The sequence below is a fragment of the Symphalangus syndactylus genome, chromosome 5, assembly GCF_028878055.3.
Source record: "Symphalangus syndactylus isolate Jambi chromosome 5, NHGRI_mSymSyn1-v2.1_pri, whole genome shotgun sequence".
Taxonomy (NCBI): Eukaryota; Metazoa; Chordata; class Mammalia; order Primates; family Hylobatidae; genus Symphalangus; species Symphalangus syndactylus.
The window spans coordinates 40,600,315-40,615,943 of record NC_072427.2 but is presented as its reverse complement, the minus strand read 5'-3'; the positions used below and the strand labels follow the sequence as shown (position 1 = coordinate 40,615,943).

Here is a 15,629-nt window from a genome sequence, read left to right as displayed (position 1 = left end):
TGTAATCCCAGCTACTTGGGAGGCTGAGGCAGGAGAATTACTTGAACACAGGAGGCAGAGGTTGGGTGAGCCAAGATGGCACCATTGCACTCCAGCCTGGGCAACAAGAGTGAAACACTGTCTCAAAAAAAAAAAAAAAATTCGCTCTTAAAATTGGAAACCAATCTCCATGTTTCTTGTTTCCATTGCTATTAAATTTCTTTGTTGGTGGGTAAACTGAAGTTTCTGGTTTGTTTATTAATTACCTTTCTGATTTGGGTGCAAATAACCTTTTGGACCCAAACCAGATTTAAGCACTAGCAACTCCAACTTACCGTAAATCCTTGTGGCCCTCCATCTTTTACGTGATAAATTCCACTACCAGCTTGAAATAGAAATGTTCCACTTTCTTGGTGATAATCGTAAGAAGCAATTCCGACTGTTCCAATGCGTTTTCTTTCTCTTAATAGTTCTTCTTCTCGAGAATACATTCCATAGTCCAGTGTTGCCTAATGTGAAAGGAAAGTCACCTATTCCAGTCTTCTGAAAAACCATCTTTTGCTTTTAGCACTGAAATCCTAGAATCTCCAACATTATTGACTCTATTTTTTTTTTTTTTTTTTCTGAGACAGAGTTTCACTCTGTCACCCAGGCTGGAGTGCAGTGGAGCAATCTTGGCTCACTGCAAGCTCCGCCTTCCAGGTTCACGCCATTCTCCTGCCTCAGCCTCCCTAGTAGCTGGGACTACAGGTGCCAGTGACCATGCCCGGCTAATTTTTTGTGTTTTTAGTAGAGACGGGGTTTCACCGTGTTAGCCAGGATGGTCTCCATCTCCTGACCTCGTGATCTGCCCGCCTCGGCCTCCCAAAGTGCTGGGGTTACAGGCGTGAGCCACCGCGCCCGGCGACTCTCCATTTTTTTTTTCAGCCTTCTAATTCACTGAGCACAGTCTACATGTTAAGTGACCCCAAAATTTGCTGGCAACTTTGAGCAGATTAATTTTAAGAAGTCTGCTGAAAGATTTCCTAGTAAAGAGTCTTTAGATGATTATTGTATACATTAGAGAACAAGAATAAAGTCCAATCATGTTGGCGTTCAAGACTTCCTATAACTTAACTGTAATTTAGTAGCCAGCATGCAATTAAGAGACAGACTTCTAAGTCAAGTGGTTTGAATCCAAGCTTTGACCCTTCACTAGAAGTCTAACCTTGAGAAAGTAGTTTAATTTATTCAAAAGTAATTTTCTTCATTTTCAAAATAGTAATAAATTATCTATATCAGCTTTGTGAAGATTAATTTAGATAAGATATGTACGTTTAGCACAATGACTGACACAGAATAAGGTCTCAAATTTGTCAGCTGTTATTAATACCTTTCCACTACACTAGCAATACTCCTCTTAATAAAACCTTAGAGGTCAAGCTGGTCACATCACTGATCTAAATAAAACTCAGTGAGTGGTTTTCTGTCTCCTGGTCTTTGTCTGTTCCACCCCTCTTCCCTGGACTCTTGGAAGAATGTTTTTCTTTCTACCTATCCCAGTTTACTTATACCCCAAAACCTTGCTTGAATTCTCAGCTAGCAAAGTTTTCCAATTCACTATTTCACAGTGATTTCTTTCTTTCTTTTTTTGAGACAAAACTCTCACTCTGTTGCCCAGGCTGGAGTGCTGTGGTGTGATCTCAGCTCACTACAACCTCTGCCTCCTGGACTCAGGTGATTTTTATGCCTCAGCCTCCTGAGTAGGTGGGATTACACGCATGTGCCACCACGCCCAACTAATATTTTGTATTTTTAGTAGAAACGGAGTTTTGCCATGTTGGCCAGGCTGGTCTCAAACTCCTGGCCTCAAGTGATCTGCCCACCTCCGCCTCCCAGCGCTGGGATTACAGGTGTGAGCCACCAAGCCTGGCCCTCATGAAAGAAGTGATTTCTTTCATTTATGTCCTAAATTATTTATAGGAGTTACTGTCTGTTACTTATTTAACTATGGTATTGTTTTTTACTTTTTCAGGATATTTGCTAAATGGAAAAAAAAAAAAAACTTCAGAGCAGAATCTCTGTGGTTTTCTTTTCCTACTTAAAACATATTTGTTATAATGTCTCTCAAAGAAAGTTTGTGGCTGGGCGTGGTGGCTCACGCCTGTAATCCCAGTACTTTAGGAGGCCGAGGCAGGTGGATCACCCGCGGTCAGGAGTTCAAGTCCAGCCTGGCCAACACAGTGAAACCTTGCCTCTACTAAAAATACGAAAATTAGCCGAGCATGGTGATGCGCATCTGTAGTCCCGGCTACTGAGGAGGCTGAGGCAGGAGAGTCGCTTGAACCTGGGAGGCGGAGGTTGCAGTGAGCCAAGATCACGCCACTGCACTCCAGCCTGGGCAACAGAGCGAGAATCTGTCTCAAAAAAAAAAGAAAAGAAAAGAAAATTTTACTTAAAATGTTATTAAAAAAATAGGCTGACCCAATAGTAGTGGGTTATCGGAACTTATTAACATTAGTGTCACTAAAGTTGGTATACAACCCCTAACTGCTAAATTTGACTGACATTAAAATAAAAAAAGAAAACAAAAATAGTTAGTAGTAAATTTAACCAAAGAAGAGCAAGACGTGTATATGGGAAACTGTAAAACACTGTTTAAAGAAAGTAAAGATCTAAATAAATAGAAAGACATCACGTATGCATGGACTGGAAGACAGAGTAAACGCCTATCAAAATTCCAAATGCCTTTTTTTCCAGATATAGACAAACTGACCCTAGTAATATTCATATAGAATTGCAAGAGACACAGAATACCCAAAACAATCTTGAAATACCATGAATTATTATTATTATTTTTTGAGATGGAGCCTTGCTCTGTTGCCCAGGCTGGAGTGCAATGGCGCGATCTTGGCTCACCGCAACCTCTGCCTCTCGAGTTCAAGAGATTCTCCTGTCTCAGCCTCCAAGTATCTGGGATTACAGGCATGCGCCACCATGCCTGGCTAATTTTGTATTTTTAGTAGAAACGGGGTTTCTCCATGTTGATGAGGCTGGTCTCGAACTCCTGATCTCAGGTGATCCACCAGCCTCAGCCTCCCAAAGTGCTGGGATTACAGGCGTGAGCCCCCGTGCCCAGCCTGAAGTATTTCTTTATTGTTGATTACTTTTTTCTTTCTTTTTTTTTTTTTTGAGACAGAGTCTCCCTCGGTCACCCTAGCTGGAGTGCAGAGGTACCATCTCAGCTCACTGCAATCTCTGCCTCCCTGGCTCATGCAATTCTCCTGCATCAGCCTCATGAGTAGCTGGGATTACAGGCACCGCCCCCCCACCCCACCTGGCTAATTTTTATTTATTTATTATTATTTTTTGAGATGCAGTCTTGCTCTGTCACTCAGGGTGGAGTGCAGTGGCACAATTTAAGCTCACTGCAACCTCTGCCTCCCGGGTTCAATTGATTCTCCCACCTCAGTCTCCCGAATAGCTAGGATTACAGGCACCTGCCATCATGCCTGGCTTATTTTTTTATATTTTTAGTAGAGACGGGGTTTCACCATGTTGGCCAGGATGGTCTTGAACTCCTGACTTCAGGTGATCCGCCCGCCTCGGCCTCCCAAAGTGCTGAGATTACAGGCATGAGCTACCGCACCTGGCCTTTTCTATTATTTTTAGTAGAGATGGGGGTTTCGCCATGTTGGTCAGGCTGGTCTCGAACTCCTGGCCTCTAGTGATCCACCCTCCTTGGCTTCCCAAAGTGCTGCAATTACAGGCATCAGCCACTGTACCTGGCCCTTTTCAAAAAAAATTGTGGGCCGGGTGCAGTGGCTCACGCCTGTAATCCCAGCACTCAGGGAGGCTGAAGTGGGAGGATAACCTGAGGTCGGAAGTTCAAGACCAGCCTGACCAACACAGAGAAACCCCTTCTCTAATAAAAAATACAAAATTATCCGGGTGTGGTGGCACATGCCTGTAATTCCTGTTACTTGGGAGGCTGAGGCAGGAGAATCCCTTGAACCCAGGAGGCGGAGGTTGCGGTGAGCTGAGATCGTGCCATTGCACTCCAGCCTGGGCGACAAGAGTGAAACTCCATCTCAAAAAAAAAAAAAAAAAAAAAAGTGGTAGGGCCAGGTGCGGCGGCTCACGCTTGTAATTCCAGCACTTTGGGAGGCCGAGGTAGGCGGATTACAAAGTCAAGAGATTGAGACCATCCTGCCCAACATGGTGAAACCCTGTCTCTATTAAAAATACAAAAATTAGCTAGGCCTGGTGGTGCACGCTATAGCCCCAGCTACTCGGGAGGCTGAGGCAGCCGAATCACTTGAACCTGGGAGGTGGAGGTTGCAGTGAGCTGAGATCGCACCACTGCACTCCAGCCTGGCAACAGAGCAAGATTCCGTCTCAAAAAAAAAAAAAAAATTGTGGCAGAACATGCTGGGTGGGGTGGCTCACACCTATTATCCTAGCAATTTGGGAGGTCAAGGTGGGAGGATCGCTTGAGCTCAGGAGTTTGAGACCACCCTGGGCAGCATAGTGAGACCCTGTCTCATAAAGTTTAAAAGATTAGCTGGGCATGGTGCCATATGCCTGTAGTCCCAGCTACTCAGGAGGCTGAGGCAGGATTGCTTGAGCTCAGGAAGTTAAAGCTGCAGTGAGCTGTGATCACACATCACTGTACTCCAACTTGGGTGACAGAGTGAGATGCTGTCTCAATTGAAAAAAGAATTCGTATACTTCAGAGATACATACTGATATATTTCAGGAATGACATATCTGGTGTCTTCTTTAAAACTGTCTCAGCAGGGCCGGGCGTGGTGGCTCACACCTGTAATCCCAGCACTTTGGGAGGCCGAGGCAGGCGGATCACGAGGTCAGGAGATTGAGACTATCCTGGCTAACACAGTGAAACCCTGTCTGTACTAAAAACACAAAAAATTAGCTGGGCATGGTGGCGGGTGCCTGTAGTCGCAGCTACTAGGTAGGCTGAGGCAGGAGAATGGTGTGAACCCGGAAGACGGAGCTTGCAGTGAGCTGAGATGGCACCACTGCACTCCAGCCTGGGCGACAGAGTGAGACTGTCTCAAAAAAAAAAAAAAAATAGTCTGAGCAGTAGGGGTGGGGGTTTGTGAGGGGAAGTTAGTAGGGCTATGATCAACACTGATGCCTAAGATCTAATCCTTGTTGAAAATATTTCACATTATTCTACTTTTGTATGCTTTAAAAATTTCCATTATAAAAGTTTAAAACAGTTTTGCCAATTTTTCTATGAGAAAATTATCATTATTTCAGTTAAAGACACTGGTCTTAGAATAAGAAATTTTTTGTTTTAAAGAAAAGTCACATGCCTATGTAAAAGGCAATGTTCATGATAAATAGTTGCAGTGAGAATGATTAGTTGTGGCCAGGTGCAGTGGCTCACACCTGTAATCCCAGCACTTTGGGAAGCTGAGGCAGTGGATCACTTGAGGCCAAGAGTTCGAGACCAGCCTGGGCGACAAGATGAAACCCCGTCTCTACTGAAAATACAAAAATAGCCAGGCATGGTGGTGTGCACCTGTAATCCCAGCTACTTGGGAGGCTGAGGCAGGAGAATCGCTTGAATCTGGGAGGCAGAAGTTACAGTGGGCCGAGATTGGCCACTGCACTCCAGCCTGGGTTACAGAGCAAGACTGTGTCTCAAAAAAAAAAAAAAAAAGATTAGTTGTTATAAAAGTTTTTTTTTTAAATTTCTATGAGAAACAGCACATTCATGTTATTCAATTAAGAAATATTTGGCCAAGGCCGGGCGCGGTGGCTCACACCTGTAATCCCAGCACTTTGGGAGGCCAAGGCAGGAGGATCACGAGGTCAGGAGATCGAGACCATCCTGATTAACACGGTGAAACTGCGGCTCTACTAAAAATACAAAATTAGCTGGGCGTGGTGGCACATGCCTGTAATCCCAGCTACTTGGGAGTCTGAGGTAGGAGAATCGCTTGAACCCAGGAGGCGGAGGTTGTAGTGAGCCGAGATTGCGCCACTGAACTCCAGCCTGGGCAAGAAGAGCAAAACTCCGTCTCAAAAAAAAATGATAATAATAAATAAATAAATACTCACTGTAAAAATAATGAGAACCAAAGAAGAAAACGATTGGACAGAAACATTATCTTTGGGATATTTTCAACAATTTACTTTCTTATCTAAAGATAAAATTGGCCAGGTGAGGTGGCTCACACCTGCAATCCCAGCACTGTGGAAAGCTGAAGCAGGCAGATTGCTTGAACCCAGGAGTTTGAGACCAACCTGGACAACATAGCAAGACCCCATCTTATTACACACACACACATATATATATGTTTAAAAACTATTTATATATATATAATATATATATTTAAATATATATTATATATAATATATATTTAAATATATATTATATATAAAATATATATATAAATATATATATTATATATATAAATACATATATATTTAAATATATATAATATATATTTAAATATATTATATATATTATATATAAACAGTTTTTAATAAGAAAAAATAAAGATAAAATATTGGGGGAAATAAAACCCCAATCTTTGATTTTACATAAATGGAATTATACTATTTGGAAGGTAAAACTGAACTTTGTACCTTTATTTTAGTGCTGTTACTGAGCTTTAGAAATACAAAATCAATTAAAATATATAAATAAGCCTTTCTGGAAATATTTATCAGTTCTCTTCTGTGAACAACTCCTTTAAAAAATGTGAGAACTACCTAAGTACAAAGTTTATGAAGGGAAATGCAGTTAAACAGGGAGAAAGCAGTTTAAAAAATTGAATTTTATTATCTCTTAGTTTCAGATATCAAGAATTAAATGGAATTTCAGGGTCACACATGCAAAAACATAAAAATGTTTTAATTTTTTTATTTACATCTACTTCAAATATAAAATCCCAACCTCTAAATAAATGCAGTATCTGAATACATACACCAAATCATAGCAATAACAACATTTAATCCTACCTGAAAAAGATCCAAAAGCGGCTTCCAAGAGAGCATTAAGACTGCTGCTCTATTGATAGTTTTGGGAATTTCAGAATAAAACAGTGTATTTTCTCTGTTCTCACCAGACATGGCTATAGGAGAAAGCAATCATTTATTATTATTTTTTCGAATAGCATTCTTACTACAGTTAAGTACATAATGCCTTCTATACACTTCAATATTTTGCACTCTATGGGATTTATAATGAATGTTAACAAGTAGAATGTGCTTATGCCACATGCTATAAAAATTTTCAATAAAACCAAGGATAGCCTGGCATAGTACACATGCCTATAATCCCAGCTACTTGGGAGGCTAAGGTGGGAGGATCACTTGAACCTAGGAATTCAAGACCAGCCTAGGTAACATAGCAAGATCCCAACGTACAAACAAACAAACAAAAAAACAAAACAACAAAAAGAAATCTGAGGCTTTAAAGAAAAATGCTCAGGTTTCATTTTGGTATTCAGATCTTACTCCCTTTCAAAATAAATATAAAGGTATGTAAGTTGCTGTGTAGAGAAAAGTTAAGTACCATTTTCAGAATTTTTTGAAAATTGTGAGTCCTTTACAAGTTGGCAACAGGCTCATGAGATTCCAATGTAACAACTTCAGATTACTGTTTCTTCTGTTTCTGAAACATTTAAAGTGCTTACTTGGAAACACATAGATTTAACTGAATTCTAGTTTTTATTCATTATAAAAGTTCTGTAGGCTGGGTGTGGTGGCTCATGCCTGTAGTCCCAGCACTTCGGGAGCCCAAGGCAGGCGGATCATTTGAGATCAGGAGTTTGAGACCAGCCTGGCCAACATGGTGAAACCTCGTCTGTACTAAAAATACAAAAAAATTAGCTGGGTGTGGTGGCATGTGCCTGTAATCCCAGCTACTTGGGTGGCTGAGGCAGGAGAATTGCTTGAATCCAGGAGACGGAGATTGCAGTGAGCCGAGATCACACCACTGCACTCTGGCCTGGGCAACAGAGCAAGACACCGTCTCAAAAAAAAAAAAAAAAGTTCCGTAACTATAATCATTAAGATCTTTAGGGTTTCCAATAAAAGTATACTAATATTAAAACAACACAGAATCTGGCATCTGATCTGCTGAAAATCTCTTTGTCCTTTATTGGGGAAGGGCAAAGGAAAAAGGTCTAAATTAAGCAGAAGCCAAATCTATTCTGTGAAATCATGTGATAACTGGATGAGAAGGTCACAGCAGTGTAGAGTGAGTTACATATAAAAGAGTGACAGAAACACACTATGGTTATGAAGATATGAACCAAAGAAAACATAAACAAGGTAAAACAAAGCCTTTCTACTCTAAAAAGGTATTACTGGCTGGCCGCGGTGGCTCACACCTGTAATCCCAGCACTTTGGGAGGCTGAGGTGGGCAGATTACCTGAGGTTGGGAGCTTGAGACCAGCCTGACCAACACGGAGAAACCCTGCCTCTACTAAAAATGCAAAATTAGCCGGGCGTGGTGGCACATGCCTGTAATCCCAGCTACTCGGGAGGCTGAGGCAGGAGAATCATTTGAACCTGGGAGGCAGAAGTTGCAATAAACCGAGATCACGCCACTGCACTCCAGCCTGGGCAACAAAGGCAAAACTCAATCTCAAAAAAAAAAAGGGTATTGCTTCCAAAAAGCTGGAGGAGTGATGGAAGGAAAAAATAAATCACACAGAAATAACAAGAAATCTCCTGGGTGAAAGAGATCCTCAACCTGTGTTTCTGAATTATTAATGCCAGCAGAAGGTAGCCTCGGGAAACGTACGATAACTCCCTTGCTAACCCTTGCAAATGTTGAGGATAAGCCCCCAAATAACCACAGTTTTTATCCTCTTATTTTTCTAATTAGTTTATGTTACCTTTGGAGTAAAAAGTTGTATATCAGCTGACATTTACTTCAGCACTCAATTTTGTGTAAAATCTACTTTGTAGATTCCCAAGTTGCTTTGTTATAGAATTCTTAAGACTATGGTCACCTATCAATACCATTCACAATTTTACAAAATGTGATCATATCCTCCTTAACCATTCTCCTTCTAAGAGCCTTCAGTCTTCAAATATTAAAACAAAAAGACAAAACTGGTTTTCTTCTCTCTTCAGTAACAGCCATTCCCCCACAATCATTTCAGTTGCCCCTCCCTATATGCTCCTAGTTCCATAATATCTGCCTTGGCTTTATCCATGACCAGTAAAAATTTCCCCAGCACATTCTATGTTCTGACATAAGCACAAATGGGCTTTTCCACTCTTTCCTAAGGGTATTTATTGGTCTTTAGAGCTACAGCAGTCATTTTGGGCCCATGTCTTCAGGCAACAGTATCAATGAATCTTGCTTCTCTTTAGGATAGCATGACAAAGAACAAGAGGAAAAATTAAGCATGCAATAAAGTAAAATGCTAATGTAACAAAATGCTTGTTACTAAATAATAAGAGCTTCTTCTAAGCATACCACATTGGAATAAGGGCTCTCAAAAATGTATAATTTCTTACAAAAGAAAATATTTCTGGCCAGGTGTAGCGGCTCACATCTGCAATTCCAGCACTCTGGGAGGCTGAGGTGGGTAGATAGCTTGAGCTCAGGAGTTTGAGATGAGCCTGAGCAACATGGTGAAACCCTATCTCTACCAAAAATACAAAAATTAGCTGGGCATAGTGGTGTCTGCCTATAGTCCCAGCTACTTGGGAGGCTGAGATGGGAGGATGGCTTAAGCCTGGGAAGTGGAGGTTGTAGTTAGCCAAGATCACACCACTGCACTCCAGCCTGGGCAACAGAGTGAGACCCCCATCTCAAAAAACAAAAACCAAAAAAGGCCAGGTGCGGTGGCTCACGCCTGTAATCCTAGCTGAGGCAGGCAGATTGCTTGAGCTCAGGAGTTCCAGATCAGCCTGGACAACATGGCAAAACCCGTCTCTACAAAAAAAAAATACACAAATTAGCTGGGCATGGTGGCACGCGCCTGTAGGCCCAGCTACTTGGGGGACTGAGGCGAGAGGATCACTTCAGCCTGGGAGGTCAAGGATGCAGTGAGCCAAGATCATGCCACTGCACTCCAGCTTAGAAGACTGAGACTCTGTCTCAAAAAATAATAATTATTAATAATTAATTTAAAAAATAAACAAACTTGGGACAATCCCACAAAGGATTAATTCACTTACTATATAAAAGACTTCAAATCATTAAGAAAAAGAAACCCTCTTCAGGGGTTGGGTGGAAAAAGAAAAGAACTTTAAAAAATAAAAAAGAAACCCAATCCAATTAAAAAAACAAATATTATAGACTGTGAATGCACACAAAAGAAATACAAATGGCTTTTTTTTTCTTTACTTGAGACGAAGTCTCACTCTGTTGTCCAGGCTAGAGTGCAGTGGCACCATCTCAGCTCACTGCAACCTCCACCTCCCAGGTTCAAGCAATTCTTCTGCCTCAGCCTCCCAAGTAGCTGGGATTACAAGTGTGTACTACTATGCCTGGCTAATTTTTGCATTTTTAGTAGAGACGCGGTTTCACCATGTTGGCGAGGCTGGTCTCAAACTCCTGACCTCAAGTGATCCGCCAGCCTCAGCCTCCCAAAGTGCTGGGAATTGTACAGTCATGTGCCACTGCACCCAGCCACAAATGGCTTTTTAAGCATGTGAAATGATGCTCAACCTCACTCATAAGAGAAATAAAATAAAAACAATGAGAAACTGCTGTTCGCTAATCTGACTGGGAAAGATCAAAAAGTTTAATTACTCACTATTGGTGTATGCATGGAGAAATAGATAATCTGAGGTAATGTGATAGTAGTATAAACTCTATAACCTCTTTGAAAGGGGAGTTCAGTAATATCAATCAAAATTCAAAATATATATACCCTTTTTCCCAGCAATTCCACTCTTAGGAATTAGTTCTACAGGTATATTCACACATGTGCAAAATGATCTAATACAGTGATATTCACTTCCTCATCTTTTGTTAACAACAGATTAGAAAAACCTAAATGCCATTACTGGAGGTCTGGTTAAGTAAAATATGGCACAATTACATAATGGAACATTCTAAGTTGTTAAAAAAGAAAGAATCCTAGCCTGAGCAACATGGCAAAACTCCGTCTCTACAAAAAAATTCAAAAAATTAGCTGGTTGTGGCAGCGTGTGACCATTATTAGAGGTCTGGTTAAGTAAAATATGGCACAATTATATAATGGAATATTATGAAGTTATTTAAAGAAAAATGAATCCCAGCTTGAGCAACACGGAAAAACTCCATCTCTATAAAAAAATAAAAATAAAAAACAAAACATTAGCCGGCCGTGGTGGTGTGCACCTGTAGTCCCAGCTTGGGAGGATTGTTTGAGCCTGGGAGGTCAAGGCTGCAGTGAGCCATTAGTGTGCCACTGCACTCCAACCTGGGTGACAGAGTGAGACCCTGTCTCAAAAAAAAATAAAAAATCTATAATTATGAACTCATGCAGACATCTTTAATATCTCCATACACACATACATACACACACCACACACACACACAAATAAAACACATATACGCACACATTCATATAAACGAATAAAACTTATATTGGAAAAATTTTGGAGGAGGGGAAGGAACCTACCTTTAAAAATTTAACAAACAAGAAAGTAAATCAGTAGATTAACATATTTAATTTAGGCAGACATTAAATCTGGAGTGAATGGACTCAGGAAGAAGAGACCAAAAACAGCCTTGGATTAAAAAAACAAAAGCAGCAGCTGTCGAGTGGGAACAAACTAATGGTTTTATTGTTTGTTTTCCTAATCAGACCATCTAAAGAAAGGCATTTCAAATTAGCTTTAGGAAGAAGCAATTTCTGGCATCTTCAATTTTGAAAAATGATCATGATCAATTCATGATTTGTTACCTACAAGTAAAAATAAAGTTAATGTGATACAACAAAATAGAATTCTTCAAATTATAAGGCTTTTTTCTTTAATGGAACCAAAAGTCACTAATTTATTTATTCATCAAACTTTGAGTGTCAATTATACCTAGACTTTAAGTTTGACTTAAGAGATCATTTTCTCTCAGAAACTATGACTTTGTACTCACCAAGGTAATAGATTCTGTCTGAATGAGGCCCATCTGGATCATTCCTCTTCACAAACATGAAATCATGTGGTGCCTTAGCCATCATGTAGCCATGGTATTTTCTGGTATCAGCAAGCAGCTTTTTAAGCTGACTCCAGGAATACCGCTCAACATAAAACGGCTCCAATTTAGGCCGATCCTGTGATTCAATATTCTCCTCACAGTCCGCAGTTTCAAATATCTCAACACCCAGCTGTTCTGTTTCCATTGCTGCTGCCATGTTGCATTTTCCTAGAAAAACAAGGCACATGAAGCTGTTCACAGGTCTGTCTTCTATTATCAGAATGATTCTCTGATAGGGTCAAAAAAAGCAGGGCAGTGGGGAGGGCAAGAAAAAAATGCTTTTTAGCACAGCAGCAATGAAACCTAGTAAGAAAAGCAACAGCTCTCCCTTCTCTGTGTTCAGTTTAAAAATGAAATTAAAAAAAAAATTGAGGTCAGGTCTACTTACAGTGCCTATAAATCCCTTTGGTAGCTTTTATAAAAGGCTCTCCTTAGGTATTTCTTGCCAAAACTCCCTTTTCTTTCCCACACTGGAAGGAAACAGGCCATTTGCCAGTTGGCTGCTATGCTCCACCCAAGAGCATGTCAATAGTGAAGCTAACTCTGCCAAGGAAGCTAAGTGTTTTGCATTTTAAAAAGTAACACATTTGGTAAGTGTGGATTTTTTTCAGCTAACAGAAATAACCACAACAAATGAGAACGGTAATAAAATTGTCAAAAATAACGTGCATGTAATAACCTCCCTAGGGTACTTACCCAAGATAATATAGTTTCCTTTTAAATGGAAAGCCAAACAAAACACTTAACTGGCTGATGCATTTCTGAGTCTTCTGCTCTTGCCTAGACATCACTATCACTGGAGTGCGGTGGCACGATCTTGGCTCTTTGCAAGCCCCGCCTCCCAGGTTCACGCCATTCTCCTGCCTCAGCCTCCCGAGTAGCTGGGATTACAGGCATGCACCACCACGCCTGGCTAATTTTTTGTATTTTTAGTAGAGATGGGGTTTCACTGTGTTAGCCAGGATGGTCTTGATCTCCTGACCTCGTGATCCGCCCACCTCGGCCTCCCAAAGTGCTGGGATTACAGGCATGAGCCACCGCGCCCAGCCTGGCGACTCTGTATTTTAAGGAAACTTATATGACTATTCTTACCCATCAGACAACATATACTGATTAAATGGCAGAAAAAAAAGATACTATCTTAAAGTGGCTTTAATTCGCTGAAGTAGTTGATACAGAAAGCACTTAATATTTGTACCAACAGTATTTTGATAAAAGTATAAACTGGGGTTTACTGGTTCAACCCCTAAATAGTGTTTGTTAATATCTCATCTGCCAATGTTTATTCTTATTTCACAAATCCAGAAGTTGCATTTCTCCTTTATCTTTTCCAATATTTAACATGAGCGAAGTATCAAACAACAAAAAGTGTTATCATAAACCAGTGTGTATTCTAACATATATTATTCATGACACTGCCAAAAAGGAACATAAAAATTCTGGGCAATCTGCTCTTTTTGAACTAATAAATGTCAAAGTCGTGGACTTGAGAGATAAACTAAATTGCATTTATGCAACCAAACTTAACATAATTATTAACTACTTCTATAATAATAAATACAAGGCTGTACATTTAATATATCTTTTTTAAAGCCCAAATTTGAAGGCTACCATAAATTCATAGTAACTACTACAGACTAAAAATTATTAGCAGGTATGGATTGTGAATTAGTCCATTAAGCACACATTACTGGCATGCCCAAGAACTGAATGAACTGTGTGTGCAGCTTATTTTGTCTTTCTTCATGCTACAGTTACCTATGTCACCGTTTTCAATATAACAGTAACAAAGTGGCCAGAAAACCTACTAGACAGTTACATCAGGTATGCTTGTATCATTGTAACAAGCGAGCATTCACTTTAAATGACTAAAATCCAAAACAGCTTGGCAGGGAATTAAGTCATTTAGTTCAAGGAGTATCCAGCACACTGACATTTACTGACAGCGTAAGACTGTGGTGGTTATATACTATATGTTGTTTACTTGCCCTAATAAAAGCTAGCTAGTGGAGGCCTACTTTCTACCAAATGTCAACGAAACCAGTTTTGTTGTTGTTGTTTTCGTTTTGTTTTGAGGCAGAGTCTTGCTCTGTCACCCAGGCTAGAATGCAGTGGCGTGATCTCGGCTCACTGCAAACTCTGCCTCCCAGGTTCAAGCAATTCTCCTGCCTCAGCCTCCCAAGTAGTTGGGATTACAGGCGCCTGCCATCGTGCCCAGTTAATTTTTGTATTTTTTAGTAGAGACGGCGTTTCACCATCTTGGCCAGGCTGGTCTTGAACTCCTGACCTCATGATCCACCCGCCTTGGCCTCCCAAAGTGCTGGGATTACAGGTGTGAGCCACCATGCCTGGCCAATGGACCCAGTTTTATATCTAATGGACTGAGGGACAAATGAGAAAAGAACCTATACAAATTGGGCTCATTTTTCTCAACTTCTCTTGTGTTATGTTTGGAAGTTCACCTGCAAACGAGTGCTTGCAAGAATAGGGCTGGGGAACAGAACAGGGAAGCTCAACAGAAAGACCTCCTCCCAAGCCTTACTGTCCAGTTTATTTTTTTTAGACAAGTCTAACTGTTGCCCAAGCTGCAGTGCAGTGGTACAGCCTTCAACTCCTGGAGTCAGAGGATCCTTATGCCTCAGCCTCCTGAGCAGCTAAGACCACAGGAATGCATCACCATGCCTGGCTAATTTTTTAAAACTTTTTTGTAGAGATAGGGGTCTCACTATGTTGTCCAGGCTGGTCTTGAACTCCTGGCCTCAAGCAATCTTCCTGCCTCGGCCCACAAAGTGCTGGGATTATAGGCGTGAGTCATGCCCAGCTTCTTGAGTTATCATTCAGGTCACATCTTTCTTATGTAAAAGGTACATTAGCTTACATTTAAATTATCTGGTATTCCTGAATCGTACTAAGCCCTGGACACTCTTATGCATACACATGCATACTTGCGTGTACGTGTACAAACATTGTACAGTCCAAATGAGTCTGCTATTCTGTATGTTCATAGCAAATGTACATCCTGTATTTCTAAAATATACCCAATATTATATAATATTGGTAATCTGTGCAGATGTTTGGTAAATGACTTAATTCCTGATTATATACAAACACATTCTCAAAATAGGTGACCTGAATTTCCTAATGTCAAAAATAGGAATATAGGGTCAGTGTACCTTCTCAGCACAGTGCATGTATTTCACTGCCCCACCTACCTCGTCACTTAAGTAGTTTCCCTGGTGCCTACCTGATTTTATTTTCATCTGCTCAGATCTCTTCCACATTCAAAGAGATCTTTTTCAAGTGACTCAACTTCAAGCATAGAATCCCCCTGCTCATCCTGCTCTTCTCACAGGAATCTTTCCTTTTCTCACCATCCAAGCCTGCTCACCAGGATAATGAAATAAGATAATAAGACTTTGATCATTAAGATGGACCACATGTGGCCAAAAAGAGAAGCCCCAAAATAGTAGTTAAAACTGA

General features: G+C 40.6%; 1 protein-coding gene across 8 annotated transcripts in view; it reads right to left on the bottom strand.

Annotated features, from left to right (window-relative positions):
• Positions 1–15,629, bottom strand: part of DPP8 (dipeptidyl peptidase 8) — a 77,474-nt gene that overhangs the window by 60,035 nt on the left and 1,810 nt on the right. For all 8 annotated transcript variants that reach the window (XR_008657673.2, XM_055278098.2, XM_063638902.1 and 5 more), the window contains exons 2-5: positions 15,394–15,529; positions 12,048–12,317; positions 6,958–7,070; positions 315–488 (exon numbers count right to left, since the gene is read on the bottom strand). Coding sequence is in view for 7 of the 8 variants with exons in the window: in XM_055278098.2 (XP_055134073.1) it covers positions 315–488; positions 6,958–7,070; positions 12,048–12,317; positions 15,394–15,430 (594 nt within the window). In the remaining variant the exon portion in view is untranslated. The remainder of the gene's footprint in view (positions 1–314; positions 489–6,957; positions 7,071–12,047; positions 12,318–15,393; positions 15,530–15,629) is intronic.